The sequence below is a fragment of the Bombina bombina genome, chromosome 8 (assembly GCF_027579735.1).
Source record: "Bombina bombina isolate aBomBom1 chromosome 8, aBomBom1.pri, whole genome shotgun sequence".
In the NCBI taxonomy this organism is placed as follows: Eukaryota; Metazoa; Chordata; class Amphibia; order Anura; family Bombinatoridae; genus Bombina; species Bombina bombina.
Window position 1 is genome coordinate 296,341,739 of NC_069506.1, and position 22,622 is coordinate 296,364,360.

Sequence of the window (22,622 nt, forward strand, 5' to 3'; positions counted from 1 at the left end):
TTTGGGAGTATAAGTCGCAGGGGCATCAGGCAGTGTCGTCTGAGCTGAGGACCATGTGGCTATGTGACTGTCAGGTCTATGGTGTCTGATTTAGATTTATGACCCAGCATTCCCCAGATAACCCAGTGGTTGTAAAATATGTTTGTGAGCGCAGTTGGGAATCCCATTCCCAGATTTTGCTGGGTTGTTTTATGCAGCGAAATGTACAGAACACAGAATAGACAATCTATTGCAAAGTTTTAATGCTTGTAAACAATGTGCCCCTATATTATCTAATGTGAAATCTAACCCTTCTTAACATTTCACACTGATTCTCAGCAATATTGCAAACATGATAGAAAATGAGGAAACTCCCTCTTCATTTCAGATTGTAGACGCTGATTGAAGGCTGTCTATGTGCAGAATTATGTTACTTTAGTACATGGAAGTGATTTACTACTTATTCTATGTTACTATGAGCTACATAAGGGCACTGACATGCAACAGTGATAGGTGACACAGGACATCAGCACGTGGAAAATGTCTTCCAGAAGAAGTTTTTGCAGCCGCCTTTGTCTCTGGTGGGAAGTGCATTATACATGGACCTCTGCTGCCTGTAGACCTGATCAGGTTCCTCGTGAGTCACAACAGACACATCCTCTTCCTGTGATGTCCAATCAAACAATGTAGCTAGCACAGTCAGCAGGGCATTTTTCTTCATCTCTGATAATTCCTGCAGCATCTAAAATATGAATTATTACACTCATTATTTATGGATTTGTTTAGTCACATACAAGAAGGCAACAGATCATATAACTGTTAAAACTAATCACAGAATCTAAATAAAAATATCCCCTTATACCTTAACCCCCTAGTTTCCAGAAAGGGTGTTGAAGCCGTCTTGCGCAGTCAAGAGGTTAATAGAGAATCTTATAGAATATATATATATATATATATAATGTGAAAGTTTTTGTTTCTCTAAGGTTTGCACAGAAGTGAGCACAGCGCCGGGAGTATGCTAAGCTTCTGGATAGTTTCAAAATTTGTTTGATTAAATAGCACTTTTTCATATACACTAACAGAAACCAACACGCTTTAATGTCATACGTCATCAATAATTCTTAATGAAAATATTTATTTATTGCACATTAGCTGCAATCGTAAAAGAATAAGAAATATAAACAAATAGTTTTTTATGCTTTATAGCAACAGCTGGTGGGTGCAATAATTGAATATTGTTGTACAAATATCCTATATATGTGTTTGTTATAATATACACTGGAGTTATCCTGATGCCTGGTCACAACTCACAAACCCCAAACTAAAAGACATTAAAGTCAAAATTAAACTTTCATTGTTCAGACAGAGCAATTTTAATAGACTTTTCAATTGACTTTTGTTGACAGATTTACTTTGTTTTCTTTGTATCCTTCGTTGAAAGCATACATAGGTAGGTTCAGAAGCAGAAATGCACTACTGATAAAGCGCAGTATGTCCTTTTAGAATGTTTGTCGCCCTTGTATGTATAAAAACCATTGGATACAGAACACATATATCTGAGTAAGTTATGTGTGTCCTATTAGTAACAATGTTTGAGCTTCTTGAAGTGCATGTATTATAAGTATCGGCTATAGGAATTGTACACTAGAGCATTCAGATATTCGCTTAATTTTAAAATAAACCTTTTAATAAAACAAATATCTGATCAAAATCAAATCAGCCAATAGGAATGCAAGGGACGCCATTTTAAAAAGGCTCCATTGCATTGAAGATTCAGTGTACGGCAGTGACCATATGAAGAGGATGCTCCGCGCTGGATGTCTTAAGGATGGACCCACTCCGCGCCGCCGGGATGAAGATAGAAGATGCCGCCTGAATGGATGAAGATCTCACCGCCTGGATGAGGACTTTGCCGCCTGGATGAGGATGGATGTCCGGATTTCAAAAACTGTAAGTGGATCGTCGGGGGTTAGTGTTAGGTTTTTTAAACTTTTTTGGGTGTTTTTTGTTTTTTTGATTAGGGTTTGGGCTATCTTAAAAGAGCTAAATGCCCTTTTAAGGGCAATGAAAAAGAGCTGAATGCCCTTTTAAGGGCAATGCCCATACAAATGCCATTTTCAGGGCAATGGGTAGCTTAGGTTTTTTTAGAGTTATTTTTTTTATTTTGGGGGGTTGGTTGGGTGGTGGGTTTTACTGTTAGGGGGGTCTTTGTATTTTTTTTACAGGTAAAAGAGTTGTTTAACTTAGGGCAATGCCCTACTAAAGGCCCTTTTAAGGGCTATTGGTAGTTTATTGTAGGCTATGTTTTTTTTATTTTGGGGGGGCTTTTTTATTTTTTATAGGGCTATTAGATAAGGTGTAATTGTTTTTATTTTGGATAATTTCGTTTATTTTTTGTATTTTAGAATTTTTTTATTTTTTGTAATTTAGTATTTTTTATTTTTTGTAATTGTAGATTTAATTTTTTTAGTAGGGTTAGGTTTTTTAATTCGTAATTTAGTTTATTTAATTTGTAGTTAGTTTAATTTTAGTCTTATAGTTATGTTAGTTTAATTTATAGTTTAAATGTAGTTTTTTCTTTTTTCACAGGTAGGTTTTTATTTATTTTAAGCTAGGGATCTTGTATTTTTAATTTAAAGTTAGGGAGGTGTAGGGGTTAATAGTTAAAATTTAGTTTTTAGCGATGTGGGGGGCTGTCGGTTTAGGGGTTAATAGATTTATTTAGTGGCAGTGATGTGGGAGGCCAGAGGTTTAGGGGTTAATAACTTTATTTAGTGGCGCGATGTCGGGGAGCGGCGGAATAGGGGTTAATATCTTTATTATAGTAGCGACGATGTCGGGGAGTGGCAGAATAGGGGTTAATACATTTTATTAGTGGCGGCGATGTTGGTAGTGGCAGATTAGGGGTTAATGGGTTTAATATAGTGTTTGCGATGTGGGAGGGCCTGGGTTTAGGGGTTAATAGGTAGTTTATGGGTGTTAGTGTACTTTGTAGCAGTTTAGGTATGAGTTTTGTGTAACAGTATTGTTGCGTAAAACTCATAACTACTGCTCTCAGATGGTGGTACGGATCGTGTCGGTATAGGGTGTAACGCAAGCTTTTTAGCCTCACCGCAAAACTCGTAATGGCAGCGCTATGGGAATCCCATGAAAAAACGTCAATTTTTCAAGTGCGGGACTGACGTTGCGTTAGAGGCTAAAAGGCTTGCGCACAAGACTGGTAATGGCTGCGTTGCTGTTTTAACACTGAAAACAGCATTAAAACAAGAACGTAAAACTTGTAATCTACCTGTTTGTTTGTTGAAAAGTATACCTAGGTAGTCTCAGAAGCTACTGATTGGTGGCTGCACATATATGCATCTTTTCATTGGCTTTCAGCTTACTCCCTGTAGTGCTTTGCTTCTCCTTCATCAAAGAATAACAAGATAAAGAAGCAAATTAGATAATAGAAGTCAATTGGAAAGTTGTTTAAAATTGTTCTATCTGAATCAAGAAAGACATTTTTTGGGTTTCATGTCCCTTTAATATATAATTTGCTGCAGATTTCTGCACTGTAGTCTATAGCAGTTTATTGGTGATGCACTTACTATGATATAATCCTCACTTTGCTCATTATTCTTTACTTTACAACTGTACTTTTTTTATCCTGGGTTTTATTCCTCTATATGTACTGTATAATTTATAGCAGTAAATCATTAGAATGACATCTACATACTACATATATAATAGAGGGTGTATGTCTACTGTATTATGCACCCTTGATATCCCAGAATTATAATCACAGCCTAAGGCCTCTAGATATCAATGTCTGTCGGACCTGATCTGACAGTGTGGATCAGGTCCGACAGACATTGCTGAATACGGAGAGCAATACGCTCGCTGTATTCAGCATTGCACCAGCAGCTCACAAGAGCTGCTGGTGCAACGCCGCCCCCTGCAGACTCGCGGCCAATCGGCCCCCAGCAGGGGGGTGTCAATCAACCCGATCGTACTCAATCGGGTTGAATTGCGGCAATGTGTGTCCGCCTGCTCAGAGCAGGCGGTCAGGTTATGGAGCAGCGGTCTTTGTGACCGCTGCTTCATAACTGCTGTTTCTGGCGAGCCTGCAGGTTCGCCAGAAACACGGGTCATCAAGCTCCATTTGGAGCTTGATACATATGCCCCTAAGGCTGATCTCTGCTTTATTTTTTCTTTTATTTAGTAATTAGGTAGAGGGGTATACGGGGTCTGTAATTGTATTTTTTATAGTCATTCTGTAATAATATATATATATATATATATATATATATATATATTTACCATAACAAAACAAACGTGAATATTTGACAATTACAATCATTTACATAAACCACTTTGTAAGCGATTTCAAACTGGTGAGTGTAATGTATTGTTTTGCCATGTTGCTAGTGATTCGTGTTTGATGTGCGAAGAACTGGAGGGTCTGGTGAAGGCCTTAACAGACCTTCCAAATGTCCCTATTTGTAAGTGACCGTCCTGAATGCTGAGCTCTGTCCCGCTGGCCCATCTCACACAGTTGTATGTCAAAATTTGCAAAAGTTCCATTGGCCCACACACAGACCACCCATATACACCCAATGACCACCCAGACACACTCATGATCCTATCCACTATCCACCTGTGGCACAACCGCCAACAACACATGGCTCTGCAACAGCCCTGTTGAGGACCTGAGTCAATAGTCACACTTGTTAGGAGGTATGTCACAGTGATAGGTCCCAGAGAGCTGCCCATTCTTCCTACAAATCTAACATATCTGATCTTAGCATATATTATTTGTAACCTCATCCTAAAATCAGTCTGATAAATGTCCTAACCATGGGTCAGTTTCTAGCCTTGCTTTAAGATAATCTATTACTTCGGCTGACGTATAATTGAATCTGCACGGAGCAGGCTGCATTTGCCATGTAAAGCTAAGTCTTTATTAAATGACAAATCTTTTTTTTCTTTCCCAGACGCACACAGATTGCGGTGATTTAGTGCCCTGGCATTTGATAATGGTAAATTAAGATAATTCTGCTTTTTTTACATGGATATTAGTAAAACTGGAAAGGAAGAACAAATCAAATGTCTAATTATTATATCGCACCATTATTTTTCAGTGACATTAGTAGTTCTTGAAATAGCAGTTTCTAACCTTTTGCGCATCAGTCTAGAGGCAGTTCATAGGAAAATGACAGATTCTGACAGATAATGTACTACAGGATCCAGTGCATCGCCTCTCCTCACTTATTTAATGTAATAAGCTGCATTAATGGCTACATTTATGGACTGGTTCCTGGAACTTTTTCAAAAAATGGAAAAAAGAAGTAAATGAATCTTTGAAATAGAAGCCTCTAAAAACGAGAAGGATTTAATTAACTACACAGGCCAGAGTTCCTCTCCAATCACAGCCGCCCAGCGCTCTTCTATAACTTTATTTACCTATTGATTTACTTGCCTTTCAGCTTGGGGTTTTCAAGCTGCAGTTTCATAATAAGTTAAATGTATAAAGGCACTTATCTGAATATAGCCGCGTAGGGCCCCTGTGCAGAAACAGGACAAGTAAATGTGACAAGTGGCATCACAGAATGTCTTTAAAGGGGCATAACACTGGAAACATAGATTCTCACAGCCCATAGGAACCATAGGTCCAGAATGTCTGCCTATATTGCTGCCATTTTGGAACCAACGTTACACTGCAGGTATCTGAAGGGGAGTTGCTGCACATTTCAAGGACATCAGAACTGAAATGCAGTGATAGCCTTACGTTTATTCGCTTATCCCAGGCATTAATTAGTATGTACGGTAGCCTTATGCTTATCTCAGGCATTAATTAGTATGTACGGTAGCCTTATGCTTATCTCAGGCATTAATTAGTATGTACGGTAGCCTTATGCTTATCCCAGACATGAATTAGTATGTATGATAGGCTTATGCTTATCCCAGGCATTAATTAGTATGTAGGGTAGCCTTATGCTTATCCCAGACATGAATTAGTATGTAGGATATCATTATGCTTATCCCAGACATGAATTAGTATGTATGATAGACTTATGCTTATCCCAGGCATTAATTAGTATGTAGGGTAGCCTTATGCTTATCCCAGACATGAATTAGTATGTATGATAAACTTATGCTTATCCCAGGCATTAATTAGTATGTAGGGTAGCCTTATGCTTATCCCAGACATGAATTAGTATGTATGATAGGCTTATGCTTATCCCAGGCATTAATTAGTATGTAGGATAGCATTATGCTTATCCCAGACATGAATTAGTATGTATGATAGACTTATGCTTATCCCAGGCATTAATTAGTATGTAGGGTAGCCTTATGCTTATCCCAGACATGAATTAGTATGTATGATAGGCTTATGCTTATCCCAGGCATTAATTAGTATGTAGGGTAGCCCTATGCTTATCCCAGACATGAATTAGTATGTATGATAGGCTTATGCTTATCCCAGGCATTAATTAGTATGTAGGATAGCCTTATGCTTATCCCAGACATGAATTAGTATATATGATAGGCTTATGCTTATCCCAGGCATTAATTAGTATGTAGGATAGCCTTATGCTTATCCCAGTCATGAATTAGTATATATGATAGGCTTATGCTTATCCCAGGCATTAATTAGTATGTAGGATAGCCTTATGCTTATCCCAGACATGAATTAGTATATATGATAGGCTTATGCTTATCCCAGGCATTAATTAGCATGTAGGATACCCTTATGCTTATCCCAGACATTAATTAGTATGTATGATAGACTAATGCTTAGCCCAGGCATTAATTAGTATGTATGATAGGCTTATGCTTATCCCAGGCATTAATAAGTATGTAGGATAGCCTTATGCTTATCCCAGACATAAATTAGTATGTATGATAGGCTTATGCTTATCCCAGGCATTGATTAGTATGTAGGATAGCCTTATGCTTATCCCAGACATGAATTAGTATGTATGATAGGCTGATGCCTATCCCAGGCAATAATTAGTACGTAGGAGAGACTTATGCTTATCCCAGGCATTCATTACTATGTAGGATAGCCTTATGCTTATCCCAGGCATTAATTAGTATGTAGGATAGCCTTATGCTTATCCCAGGGATTAATTAGTATGTAGGATAGCCTTATGCTTATCCCAGATATGAATTAGTATGTATGATAGGCTGATGCTTATCCCAGGCAATAATTAGTACGTAGGAGAGACTTATGCTTATCCCAGGCATTCATTACTATGTAGGATAGCCTTATGCTTATCCCAGGCATTAATTAGTATGTAGGATAGCATTATGCTTATCCCAGGCATTCATTAGTATATAGGATAGCCTTATGCTTATCCCAGGGATTAATTAGTATGTAGGATAGCATTATGCTTATCCCAGGCATTCATTAGTATATAGGATAGCCTTATGCTTATCCCAGGCATTAATTAATACGTAGGATAGCCATATGCTTATCCCAGGCATTAGTTAGTACGTAGGATAGCCTTATGCTTATCCAAGACATGAATTAGTATGTAGGATAGCCTTATGCTTATCCCAGGTATTAAATAGTATGTAGGATAGCCTTATGCTTATCCCAGGCATTAGTTAATACGTAGGAGAGCTTTATGCTTATCCCAGGCATTAGTTAGTATGTAGGATAGCCTTAGCCTTATCCCAGGCATGTATTAGTATATAGGATAGCCTTATGCTTATCCCAGGCATTAATTAGTATGTAGGATACCTTTATGCTTATCCCAGAAATTAATTAGTATGTATGATAGACTAATGCTTAGCCCAGGCATTACTTAGTATGTATGATAGGCTTATGCTTATCCCAGTCATTAATTAGTATGTAGGATAGCCTTATGCTTATCCCAGACATGAATTAGTATGTATGATAGGCTGATGCTTATCCCAGGCAATAATTAGTACGTAGGAGAGACTTATGCTTATCCCAGGCATTCATTACTATGTATGATAGACTAATGCTTAGCCCAGGCATTAATTAGTATGTATGATAGGCTTATGCTTATCCCAGGCATTAATTAGTATGTAGGATAGGCTTATGCTTATCCCAGGCATTAATTAGTATGTAGGATAGCCTTATGCTTATCCCAGACATGAATTAGTATGCATGATAGGCTGATGCTTATCCCAGGCAATAATTAGTACGTAGGAGAGACCTATGCTTATCCCAGGCATTCATTACTATGTAGGATAGCCTTATGCTTATCCCAGGCATTCATTAGTATATAGGATAGCCTTATGCTTATCCCAGGCATTAATTAATACTTAGGATAGCCTTATGCTTATCCCAGGCATTAGTTAGTACGTAGGATAGCCTTATGCTTATCTAAGACATGAATTAGTATGTAGGATAGCCTTATGCTTATCCCAGGTATTAATTAGTATGTAGGATAGCTTATGCTTATCCCAGGCATTAGTTAATACGTAGGAGAGCTTTATGCTTATCCCAGGCATTAGTTAGTATGTAGGATAGCCTTATGCTTATCCCAGGCATTAGTTAGTATGTAGGATAGCCTTATGCTTATCCCAGGTATTAATTAGTATGTAGGATAGCCTTATGCTTATCCCAGGCATTAGTTAATACGTAGGAGAGCTTTATGCTTATCCCAGGCATTAGTTAGTATATAGGATAGCCTTATGCTTATCCCAGGCATTACTTAGTATGTAGGATAGCCTTATGCTTATCCCAGGAATTAGTTAGTACGTAGGATAGCCTTATGCTTATCCCAGGCATTAGTTAATACGTAGGAGAGCTTTATGCTTATCCCAGGCATTAATCAGTAGCAAGAGGCAAACACATACATTTTTTTACAATAGTAAAAATAGGACATCCAGTGGCGATATGTTTTTATGTTATTGCCAGAGATCAAAATCAAACATTACAAAGATTAGGAAAGTTTAAGTTTAAGACATGAATTAGTATGTAGGATAGCCTTATGCTTATCCCAGGTATTAATTAGTATGTAGGATAGCTTATGCTTATCCCAGGCATTAGTTAATACGTAGGAGAGCTTTATGCTTATCCCAGGCATTAGTTAGTATGTAGGATAGCCTTAGCCTTATCCCAGGCATGAATTAGTATATAGGATAGCCTTATGCTTATCCCAGGCATTAATTAGTATGTAGGATACCTTTATGCTTATCCCAGAAATTAATTAGTATGTATGATAGACTAATGCTTAGCCCAGGCATTAATTAGTATGTATGATAGGCTTATGCTTATCCCAGTCATTAATTAGTATGTAGGATAGCCTTATGCTTATCCCAGACATGAATTAGTATGTATGATAGGCTGATGCTTATCCCAGGCAATAATTAGTACGTAGGAGAGACCTATGCTTATCCCAGGCATTCATTACTATGTAGGATAGCCTTATGCTTATCCCAGGCATTCATTAGTATATAGGATAGCCTTATGCTTATCCCAGGCATTAATTAATACGTAGGATAGCCTTATGCTTATCCCAGGCATTAGTTAGTACGTAGGATAGCCTTATGCTTATCTAAGACATGAATTAGTATGTAGGATAGCCTTATGCTTATCCCAGGTATTAATTAGTATGTAGGATAGCTTATGCTTATCCCAGGCATTAGTTAATACGTAGGAGAGCTTTATGCTTATCCCAGGCATTAGTTAGTATGTAGGATAGCCTTATGCTTATCCCAGGCATTAGTTAGTATGTAGGATAGCCTTATGCTTATCCCAGGTATTAATTAGTATGTAGGATAGCCTTATGCTTATCCCAGGCATTAGTTAATACGTAGGAGAGCTTTATGCTTATCCCAGGCATTAGTTAGTATATAGGATAGCCTTATGCTTATCCCAGGCATTACTTAGTATGTAGGATAGCCTTATGCTTATCCCAGGAATTAGTTAGTACGTAGGATAGCCTTATGCTTATCCCAGGTATTAATTAGTATGTAGGATAGCCTTATGCTTATCCCAGGCATTAGTTAATACGTAGGAGAGCTTTATGCTTATCCCAGGCATTAATCAGTAGCAAGAGGCAAACACATACATTTTTTTACAATAGTAAAAATAGGACATCCAGTGGCGATATGTTTTTATGTTATTGCCAGAGATCAAAATCAAACATTACAAAGATTAGGAAAGTTTAAGTTTAAGACATGAATTAGTATGTAGGATAGCCTTATGCTTATCCCAGGTATTAATTAGTATGTAGGATAGCTTATGCTTATCCCAGGCATTAGTTAATACGTAGGAGAGCTTTATGCTTATCCCAGGCATTAGTTAGTATGTAGGATAGCCTTAGCCTTATCCCAGGCATGAATTAGTATATAGGATAGCCTTATGCTTATCCCAGGCATTAATTAGTATGTAGGATACCTTTATGCTTATCCCAGAAATTAATTAGTATGTATGATAGACTAATGCTTAGCCCAGGCATTAATTAGTATGTATGATAGGCTTATGCTTATCCCAGTCATTAATTAGTATGTAGGATAGCCTTATGCTTATCCCAGACATGAATTAGTATGTATGATAGGCTGATGCTTATCCCAGGCAATAATTAGTACGTAGGAGAGACCTATGCTTATCCCAGGCATTCATTACTATGTAGGATAGCCTTATGCTTATCCCAGGCATTCATTAGTATATAGGATAGCCTTATGCTTATCCCAGGCATTAATTAATACGTAGGATAGCCTTATGCTTATCCCAGGCATTAGTTAGTACGTAGGATAGCCTTATGCTTATCTAAGACATGAATTAGTATGTAGGATAGCCTTATGCTTATCCCAGGTATTAATTAGTATGTAGGATAGCTTATGCTTATCCCAGGCATTAGTTAATACGTAGGAGAGCTTTATGCTTATCCCAGGCATTAGTTAGTATGTAGGATAGCCTTATGCTTATCCCAGGCATTAATTAGTATGTAGGATAGCCTTATGCTTATCCCAGGTATTAATTAGTATGTAGGATAGCCTTATGCTTATCCCAGGCATTAGTTAATACGTAGGAGAGCTTTATGCTTATCCCAGGCATTAGTTAGTATATAGGATAGCCTTATGCTTATCCCAGGCATTACTTAGTATGTAGGATAGCCTTATGCTTATCCCAGGAATTAATTAGTACGTAGGATAGCCTTATGCTTATCCCAGGTATTAATTAGTATGTAGGATAGCCTTATGCTTATCCCAGGCATTAGTTAATACGTAGGAGAGCTTTATGCTTATCCCAGGCATTAATCAGTAGCAAGAGGCAAACACATACATTTTTTTACAATAGTAAAAATAGGACATCCAGTGGCGATATGTTTTTATGTTATTGCCAGAGATCAAAATCAAACATTACAAAGATTAGGAAAGTTTAAGTTTAAGACATGAATTAGTATGTAGGATAGCCTTATGCTTATCCCAGGTATTAATTAGTATGTAGGATAGCTTATGCTTATCCCAGGCATTAGTTAATACGTAGGAGAGCTTTATGCTTATCCCAGGCATTAGTTAGTATGTAGGATAGCCTTAGCCTTATCCCAGGCATGAATTAGTATATAGGATAGCCTTATGCTTATCCCAGGCATTAATTAGTATGTAGGATACCTTTATGCTTATCCCAGAAATTAATTAGTATGTATGATAGACTAATGCTTAGCCCAGGCATTAATTAGTATGTATGATAGGCTTATGCTTATCCCAGTCATTAATTAGTATGTAGGATAGCCTTATGCTTATCCCAGACATGAATTAGTATGTATGATAGGCTGATGCTTATCCCAGGCAATAATTAGTACGTAGGAGAGACCTATGCTTATCCCAGGCATTCATTACTATGTAGGATAGCCTTATGCTTATCCCAGGCATTCATTAGTATATAGGATAGCCTTATGCTTATCCCAGGCATTAATTAATACGTAGGATAGCCTTATGCTTATCCCAGGCATTAGTTAGTACGTAGGATAGCCTTATGCTTATCTAAGACATGAATTAGTATGTAGGATAGCCTTATGCTTATCCCAGGTATTAATTAGTATGTAGGATAGCTTATGCTTATCCCAGGCATTAGTTAATACGTAGGAGAGCTTTATGCTTATCCCAGGCATTAGTTAGTATGTAGGATAGCCTTATGCTTATCCCAGGCATTAGTTAGTATGTAGGATAGCCTTATGCTTATCCCAGGTATTAATTAGTATGTAGGATAGCCTTATGCTTATCCCAGGCATTAGTTAATACGTAGGAGAGCTTTATGCTTATCCCAGGCATTAGTTAGTATATAGGATAGCCTTATGCTTATCCCAGGCATTACTTAGTATGTAGGATAGCCTTATGCTTATCCCAGGAATTAGTTAGTACGTAGGATAGCCTTATGCTTATCCCAGGTATTAATTAGTATGTAGGATAGCCTTATGCTTATCCCAGGCATTAGTTAATACGTAGGAGAGCTTTATGCTTATCCCAGGCATTAATCAGTAGCAAGAGGCAAACACATACATTTTTTTACAATAGTAAAAATAGGACATCCAGTGGCGATATGTTTTTATGTTATTGCCAGAGATCAAAATCAAACATTACAAAGATTAGGAAAGTTTAAGTTTAAGACATGAATTAGTATGTAGGATAGCCTTATGCTTATCCCAGGTATTAATTAGTATGTAGGATAGCTTATGCTTATCCCAGGCATTAGTTAATACGTAGGAGAGCTTTATGCTTATCCCAGGCATTAGTTAGTATGTAGGATAGCCTTAGCCTTATCCCAGGCATGAATTAGTATATAGGATAGCCTTATGCTTATCCCAGGCATTAATTAGTATGTAGGATACCTTTATGCTTATCCCAGAAATTAATTAGTATGTATGATAGACTAATGCTTAGCCCAGGCATTAATTAGTATGTATGATAGGCTTATGCTTATCCCAGTCATTAATTAGTATGTAGGATAGCCTTATGCTTATCCCAGACATGAATTAGTATGTATGATAGGCTGATGCTTATCCCAGGCAATAATTAGTACGTAGGAGAGACTTATGCTTATCCCAGGCATTTATTACTATGTAGGATAGCCTTATGCTTATCCCGGGCATTAATTAGTATGTAGGATAGCCTTATGCTTATCACAGGCATTAATTAGTATGTAGGATACCCTTATGCTTATCCCAGACATTAATTAGTATGTATGATAGACTAATGCTTAGCCCAGGCATTAATTAGTATGTATGATAGGCTTATGCTTATCCCAGGCATTAATTAGTATGTAGGATAGGCTTATGCTTATCCCAGGCATTAATTAGTATGTAGGATAGCCTTATGCTTATCCCAGACATGAATTAGTATGTATGATAGGCTGATGCTTATCCCAGGCAATAATTAGTACGTAGGAGAGACCTATGCTTATCCCAGGCATTCATTACTATGTAGGATAGCCTTATGCTTATCCCAGGCATTCATTAGTATATAGGATAGCCTTATGCTTATCCCAGGCATTAATTAATACGTAGGATAGCCTTATGCTTATCCCAGGCATTAGTTAGTAAGTAGGATAGCCTTATGCTTATCTAAGACATGAATTAGTATGTAGGATAGCCTTATGCTTATCCCAGGTATTAATTAGTATGTAGGATAGCTTATGCTTATCCCAGGCATTAGTTAATACGTAGGAGAGCTTTATGCTTATCCCAGGCATTATGGTGGTGTGTGGTCTTTCCGACGGCGCTAACTTACAAGACTTAAGCTCCTATAACGAGAGGGTCTCTAGATACCCAAGAGGGAGTTAAACAGAATATATGAAACAATGAATATAAAAAATGTTTAGAAAAAAATGTAAGACGATCCAATCCCTGTGGAAAAAGAAAAATGCAACATAGAGCAGTATCGTTTAAAATACGTTTGCACAGGTAGAAATAAAACTCACCATATATGTCAACGTGTTTCGGCCGAATTTTATATTCATTGTTTCATATATCCAATATTTTCAAGAAATTGGACAGTTGGATTTCTTTCTTTCCAGCTATTCACAGTTTGATCCATAAACACAGGTGGCATTTTTGACTTTTATTGGACATCACATTATCACTACTAAATTTTTTTGGATTTCATTTTCAATTTGATATCTTATTTTGGATTTTTGGTTTTATAATTGACTTTTTTGCTCTCTTTTTTTTATATAATTATTGACTTAATTTTGGACACTTTTTGACTTTTCACGAGGGGACTCACACATTTTTATCACAAACATCATTTCACTTTATTTTTCAAAGGATTATCATATTTTTTCTCAAATTAAATCAGGAAGACATCTTTCACATATATGTTCTTATCCTAGGCCACATGACCTATCCCCATTTGCTGCTTTTTATACACCATTTCTGAATTTTATTGCATTATTTTTGTATTTTATTTTATTGTATTTTATTTGATTGTATTTTACTGTATCATTTGTACATCTTTTTTACTTCACCCAAACCAGTTTTATCATAGACTGTAAAATTGATTTTATCAGATACAGTACACCATTGAATGTTTTTAATTATTGTTTATTTATGAAGTGATATGGATCCATATACTTTTATGTTTTTATAAATCTGTCTGCAATTATAGACACAGCTATTGCCTTAATAAATTTGTTAATTTAAAAGCTATAATAAACTTGTAAATATCTTTTACACACTTGGGCTCCTTGTGCTGGTATACTTAACGACGAATTTTTATTTATACCCTCATTAGACTTAGCCTTTAAATAGGCGCTCCTAACACTAAACTATTCTGTTTATCCCAGGCATTAGTTAGTATGTAGGATAGCCTTATGCTTATCCCAGGCATTAGTTAGTATGTAGGATAGCCTTATGCTTATCCCAGGTATTAATTAGTATGTAGGATAGCCTTATGCTTATCCCAGGCATTAGTTAATACGTAGGAGAGCTTTATGCTTATCCCAGGCATTAGTTAGTATGTAGGATAGCCTTATGCTTATCCCAGGAATTAGTTAGTACGTAGGATAGCCTTATGCTTATCCCAGGTATTAATTAGTATGTAGGATAGCCTTATGCTTATCCCAGGCATTAGTTAATATGTAGGAGAGCTTTATGCTTATCCCAGGCATTAATCAGTAGCAAGAGGCAAACACATACATTTTTTTACAATAGTAAAAATAGGACATCCAGTGGCGATATGTTTTTATGTTATTGCCAGAGATCAAAATCAAACATTACAAAGATTAGGAAAGTTTAAGTTTTTAATTTCTATTCTTTTAATGTCTGATCAGGAACTTAAAGGGACAGTCTAAACAAGAATTTTTATTGTTTTAAAAGATAGATAATCCCTTTATTACCCATTCCCTAAATTTGCATAACCAGCACAGGTATATTAATACACTTTTTACCTCTTTGATTACCTTGTATCTAAGCCTCTGCAAACTACCCCCTTATTTTAGTTATTTTGACAGACTTGCATTTTTAGCCAATCAGTGCTGACTTCTAGGTAACTCCACGTGCGTGAGCACAGTGTTATCTATATGATACACATGAACTAACACCCTCTAGTGGTGAAAAACCTGTCAAAATGAATTCAGATAAGAGGCGGCCTTCAAGGGCTAAACAATTAGCATATGAACCTCTAGGTTTAGCTTTCAACTAAAATTACCAAGAGAACAAAGCAAAATTGGTAATAAAAGTAAAATGGAAAGTTGTTTAAAATTACCTGCCCTATCTGAATCATGAAAGTTTATATTGGTCTATACTGTCCCTTTAAACTTTTGCATTAACTTACATTTCTTACATTGAAATTCCATAATTGTTTTTTATATTGTGAAAAATGTATAAATGACAATAGCCAAACGCTCACTACCATTTGCCTTATTTGAAGGACCCAATCCAGCCATGTTACTGGAATAGACACAGTTTGCCATTATGTTAGCAAAACGTGTTTTGTTTAGTAGATTCTTATCTCTGCTGAAGCCACCGAGGGACGGATATGTGTCCGGACCAGCGTTTTGGGTTCTTAGAACTGGAAAACCCACAATTGTTAGACTTAAATTACATCAAAAGGGAACAAAATACAAAAATTATATTGCAAAGTTGTTGTACTATTCATCATTAAAGGGACAGTCAACACCAGAATAGTTGTTGTTTTAAAAGATAGGTAATCCCTTAATTACCCATTCCCCAATTTTGCATAACCAACACAGTTATAATAATATACTTTTTACCTCTGTAATTACCTTGTATCTAAGCCTCTGCAAACTGCCCCCTTATTTAAGTTCTTTTGACAGACTTGCATTTTAGCCAATCAGTGCTCACTCCTCAGTAAATTCACGTGCATGAGCTCAATGTTATCTATATGAAACACATGAACTAATGCCCTCAAGTGGTGAAAAACTGTCAAAATGCATTTAGATTATAGGCGGCCTTCAAGGTCTAAAAAATTAGCATATGAACCTCCTAGGTTTAGCTTTCAACTAAGAATACCAAGAGAAAAAAGCAAAAGTGGTGATAAAAGTAAATTGGAAAGGTGTTTAAAATGACATGCCCTATTTGAAACATGAAAGTTTTTTTTGGACTTGACTGTCCCTTTAAGCAATTTATATTCTAATCGTGTGGTAGTCGTGACTGTTCATTTAACAACACTCAAGTCAAAATTAAACTTTCATGATTCAGCATTTTAAAATAACTTTCCAATTTACTTCCATTAATAAAATGTGCACAGTCTTAATATTTACACATTTTGAGTAACCAGCTCCTTCTGAGCATGTGCAAGAATTCACATAGGGCGAGATTACATAAGCGGCGTCGCCGTCAATACCCAATGCTTACAATTACTTTGTAAACCAATGATTTTCAATAAAAACCTTTAACAAAAACAAACAAACAAAAAAAACAAACAAACAATGTTTAGTCCGGTTTTGCTATCACATATTCGGCACCGTATATGTCACCCGTCGCCTGCTAATTTTACTCCCATAAGCTAACATAGAACCGTGTCGCAAGTTGGTATCACATATTCAGCGCAAGGACTTATGCAGCGAATATAAACTAACACCTAACGCATGCACAATATCTACCTGTCAACCGCCAACCCCCACCGCAATAACTAATAAAACTATTAACCCCTAATCCGCCAATCCCCACATCGCAATCTACCTAAAAATTTTAACCCCTAATCCGCCATTTACCCACCTCGCAATTAATCTTATTAAACTATTAACCCCTAATCAGCCATTAACCCACATCGCAATTAACTTAATAAATCTACTAACCCCTAAACCGCCAAATCCCCACAATGCAAATAACTAATTAAATTATTAAGCCCCCTAACCTAACACCCCCTAAATGAACCCCAATTACCTAAATTAAAAAATACTGTTACAATTAAAAAAACAAAACAACTAACATTAGTTTAAAAATAAAAAAAACTAAATTTAAATTAATCTAAAATTACAAAAAAACATAATTTATGTAAGAACTTACCTGATAAATTCATTTCGTTCATATTAGCAAGAGTCCATGAGCTAGTGACATATGGGATATACATTCCTACCAGGAGGGGCAAAGTTTCCCAAACCTCAAAATGCCTACAAATACACCCCTCACCACACCCACAAATCAGTTTAACGCATAGCCAAGAAGTGGGGTGATAAGAAAATAGTGCGAAAGCATAAAAAAATAAGGAATTGGAATAATTGTGCTTTATACAAAAAAATCATAACCACCACAAAAGGGTGGGCCTCATGGACTCTTGCTAATATGAAAGAAATGAATTTATCAGGTAAGTTCTTACATAAATTATGTTTTCTTTCATGTAATTGGCAAGAGTCCATGAGCTAGTGACGTATGGGATAATGAATACCCAAGGATCTTCCACGCAAGAGTCACTAGAGAGGGAGGGATAAAATAAAGACAGCCAATTCCGCTGAAAATAATCCACACCCAAAACAAAGTTTAAATCTTATAATGAAAAAAACTGAAATTATAAGCAGAAGAATCAAACAGAAACAGCTGCCTGAAACTACCAAAAACTGCTTCAGAAGAAGAAAACACATCAAAATGGTAGAATTTAGTAAAAGTATGCAAAGAAGACCAAGTTGCTGCTTTGCAAATCTGATCAACCGAAGCTTCATTCCTAAACGCCCAGGAAGTAGAAACTGACCTAGTAGAATGAGCTGTAATCCTTTGAGGCAGAGTTTTACCCGACTCGACATAAGCATGATGAATCAAAGACTTTAACCAAGACGCCAAAGAAATGGCAGAGGCCTTCTGACCTTTCCTAGAACCGGAAAAGATAACAAATAGACTAGAAGTCTTTCGGAAATTTTTAGTAGCTTCAACATAATATTTCAAAGCTCTAACTACATCCAAAAAATGCAACGATCTTTCCTTAGAATTCTTAGGATTAGGACACAATGAAGGAACCACAATTTCTCTACTAATGTTGTTAGAATTCACAACCTTAGGTAAAAATTTAAAAGAAGTTCGCAACACCGCCTTATCCTGATGAAAAATCAGAAAAGGAGACTCACAAGAAAGAGCAGATAATTCAGAAACTCTTCTAGCAGAAGAGATGGCCAAAAGAAACAAAACTTTCCAAGAAAGTAATTTAATGTCCAGCGAATGCATAGGTTCAAACGGAGGAGCTTGAAGAGCCCCCAGAACCAAATTCAAACTCCAAGGAGGAGAAATTGACTTAATAACAGGTTTTATACGAACCAAAGCCTGTACAAAACAATGAATATCAGGAAGACTAGCAATCTTTCTGTGAAAAGAACAGAAAGAGCAGAGATTTGTCCTTTCAAGGAACTTGCAGACAAACCTTTATCCAAACCATCCTGAAGAAACTGTAAAATTCTAGGAATTCTAAAAGAATGCCAAGAAAAATGATGAGAACAACACCAAGAAATGTAAATCTTCCAGACTTGATAATATATCTTCCTAGATACAGATTTACGAGCCTGTAACATAGTATTAATCACAGAATCAGAGAAACCTCTATGACTGAGAATCAAGCGTTCAATCTCCATACCTTCAAATTTAAGGATTTGAGATCCTGATGGAAAAAAGGACCTTGCGATAGAAGGTCTGGTCTTAATGGAAGAGTCCACGGTTGGCAAGTGGCCATCCGGACAAGATCCGCATACCAAAACCTGTGAGGCCATGCTGGAGCCACCAGCAGAACAAACGAGCACTCCTTTAGAATCTTGGAAATCACTCTTGGAAGGAGAACTAGAGGCGGAAAGATATAGGCAGGATGATACTTCCAAGGAAGTGACAATGCATCCACTGCCTCCGTCTGAGGATCCCTGGATCTGGACAGATACCTGGGAAGTTTCTTGTTTAGATGAGAAGCCATCAGATCTATTTCTGGAAGTCCCCACATTTGCCCGGATGTAACGTTTGGCGACTGAGATAATCCACTTCCCAATTGTCTATACCTGGGATATGAACCGCAGAAATTAGACAGGAGCTGGATTCCGCCCATACCAGTATTCGAGATACTTCTTTCATAGCCAGAGGACTGTGAGTCCCTCCTTGATGATTGACATATGCCACGGTTGTGACATTGTCCGTTTGAAAACAAATGAACGACTCTCTCTTTAGAAGAGGCAATGACTGAAGAGCTCTGAAAATTGCACGGAGTTCCAAAATGTTGATTGGTAATCTCACCTCCTGAGATTCCCAAACCCCTTGTGCTGTCAGAGAGAAAGGGTGCTATCTCATAAGGTTACTCATTCTTGAAAAAGCCCCTAGTGTGGGGTGAAACGCGTTGATTTGAGTAACTCTTCAAGTGGAACATAAGGATTATAACCTCTCTACACTTGCTACAATCTTCTCACCTCTTTTTATTGCACTGAGAAGCATTGTTCTACCTATGAATCAGTAATGCTGCTGAATACAGATTAGCCCAAGCATACTGCACCATCTCCAGTTAGCACTAAGAGAAAGTGCCCCTGGAGAACATCGGATCACCTATACAGGCTACTAGCCTGACAGCGGAACAACCTACATCTAAACGGCACTCAAGCCAGAGGAGGACAAAAAGCTGAAACCAACACTCCTGCAAATAATACCATCTAAGAGACTGATACAGCACTAGGAGGTAAATGTTTGCAGGAGCTTATTGCAAACACAGTCGCATGGAGATACAATCTTGCCACTAAACAGACTGCAACATATCGCACAGCTATTCTATACTAACACGGCATTACACACCACTTCCGGAAGTGACGTAAGGAGCAACAACACAGCCAGCGAGGATCACCGCGCCAGGGTAATGCTAAGTAAAACAAGCACGCCAGCAAGGACCAGGACTGCATACCGGACCAAGCGAGACCCAGAAACAAGGAAGCACCGGATTCCTAACAAAAACACCTTCCTTACACAGAGCTCAAGAACGGACCCACATTCACAGAACTACTAATACTCCTCACTCTAGACGTAGAGTGAGGGTATTTACAAAGGTACTTTTATTAGTGTAAATTGCAATTGGTACTAGGTACCTACCTGTATACAGGCCAGCCCTATACATATTGAGACCACTCTACCCAATTCTATATTAATAGTTTTTTATAAAAAAATTAGTCTGGACGTCCAGCGCTTTTTACCTACAATATAATTCTATTTTATTTCCAATAAATAATCTTTCTTTTACAATATTTGGTCATTGTGGATTTGTTATTTCATTGTTTATTTGATTACTGTTAGAGGTCTAGTCTAAATCTAAGATCCATCCCACCTTTACATATATAAGTGTATATTACATAATCCTTATAAACTGTGTGTCATTTTCCAAAGGATTTTTTTTTTTTTTTTTGTATCCGGTTTATCAGGCAAATTCGAGCAATAACAATACATTACATGTTATAATATAATTCACAGCTATTGCATCAGCCACATAAAATTTCAGACTATCCTGTCAAATATCCTATTTGAATTTTTCACAGATTATATAGACTGTCCCTAAGCTGTTTTTAGCGCCAGCACCCCCCCAAATTTTCTTACTTGTGACAATTCCCAGGGTTTTGATTGGGAGACCCTACCCTGTGCTTGGCTTATTAGGGGTCCTAAGCGCCAGCTTATTTCTGTTCTCCCCCAAACAGCTCCCCAACCTGTCAGACTTGCATCTGTTGAAATCACAGTCCAGGTCGGAAGAACAAAAGAAGCCCCCTGAACTAAACGATGGTGGTCTGTCCACCACGTCAGAGAGTGTCGTACAATCGGTTTTAAAGATATTAATTGAGATATCTTTGAATAATCCCTGCACCACTGGTTCAGCATACAGAGCTGAAGAGGTCGCATGTGAAAACGAGCAAAGGGGATCGCGTCCGATGCAGCAGTCATAAGACCTAGAATTTCCATGCATAAGGCTACCGAAGGGAATGATTGAGACTGAAGGTTTCGACAAGCTGAAACCAATTTTAAACGTCTCTTGTCTGTCAGAGACAGAGTCATGGACACTGAATCTATCTGGAAACCTAAAAAGGTTACCCTTGTCTGAGGAATCAATGAACTTTTTGGTAAATTGATCCTCCAACCATGTTCTGGAAGAAACAATACAAGTCGATTCGTATGAGATTCTGCTAAATGTGAAGACTGAGCAAGTACCAAGATATCGTCCAAATAAGGAAATACCACAATACCCTGTTCTCTGATTACAGACAGAAGGGCACCGAGAACCTTTGTAAAAATCCTTGGAGCTGTTGCTAGGCCAAACGGCAGAGCCACAAACTGGTAATGCTTGTCTAGGAAAGAGAATCTCAGAAACTGATAGTGATCTGGATGAATCGGAATATGCAGATATGCATCCTATAAATCTATTGTGGACATATAATGCCCTTGCTGAACAAAAGGCAGAATAGTCCTTATAGTTACCATTTTGAATGTTGGTATCCTTACATAATGATTCAATATTTTTAAATCCAGAACTGGTCTGAAGGAATTCTCCTTCTTTGGTACAATGAAGAGATTTGAGTAAAACCCCAGCCCCTGTTCCCGAACTGGAACTGGCACAATTACTCCAGCTAACTCTAGATCTGAAACACATTTCAGAAATGCTTGAGCCTTCACTGGATTTACTGGGACACGGGAAAGAAAAAATCTTCTTGCAGGAGGCCTTATCTTGAAGCCTATTCTGTACCCTTGTGAAACAATGTTCTGAATCCAAAGATTGTGAATCAAATTGATCCAAATTTCTTTGAAAAATTGTAATCTGCCCCCTACCAGCTGGGCTGGAATGAGGGCCGCACCTTCATGTTGACTTGGGAGCCTAATGATATCAAAGATGGCATCACAAATAAAATTATTAGCATGTCGAAGAAGAACAATGCTATGAGAATTATGATCTGTTACTTGCTGCGCTAAAGCTTCCAACCAAAAAGTTGAAGCTGCAGCAACATCCGCTAAAGATATAGCAGGTCTAAGAAGATTACCTGAACATAAGTAAGCTTTTCTTAGAAAGGATTAAATTTTTCTATCTAAAGGATCCTTAAAGGAAGTACTATCTGCCGTAGGAATAGTAGTACGTTTAGCAAGAGTAGAGATAGCCCCATCGACCTTAGGGATTTTGTCCCAAAACTCTAATCTGTCAGATGGCACAGGATATAATTGCTTAAAACGTTTAGAAGGAGTAAATGAAATACCCAAATTATTCCATTCCCTGGAAATTACTTCAGAAATAGCATCAGG

General features: G+C 37.3%; 1 protein-coding gene across 1 annotated transcript in view; it reads right to left on the reverse strand.

The window, feature by feature from the left end:
• Positions 1 to 220: 220 nt before the first annotated feature.
• CORT (cortistatin) overlaps positions 221 to 22,622 on the reverse strand; it is a 62,773-nt gene continuing 40,371 nt past the window's right edge. Inside the window, exon 2 of the mRNA XM_053691489.1 lies at positions 221 to 721. Within this exon, the coding sequence (XP_053547464.1) occupies positions 506 to 721 (216 nt within the window). The 3' untranslated portion in view covers positions 221 to 505. The remainder of the gene's footprint in view (positions 722 to 22,622) is intronic.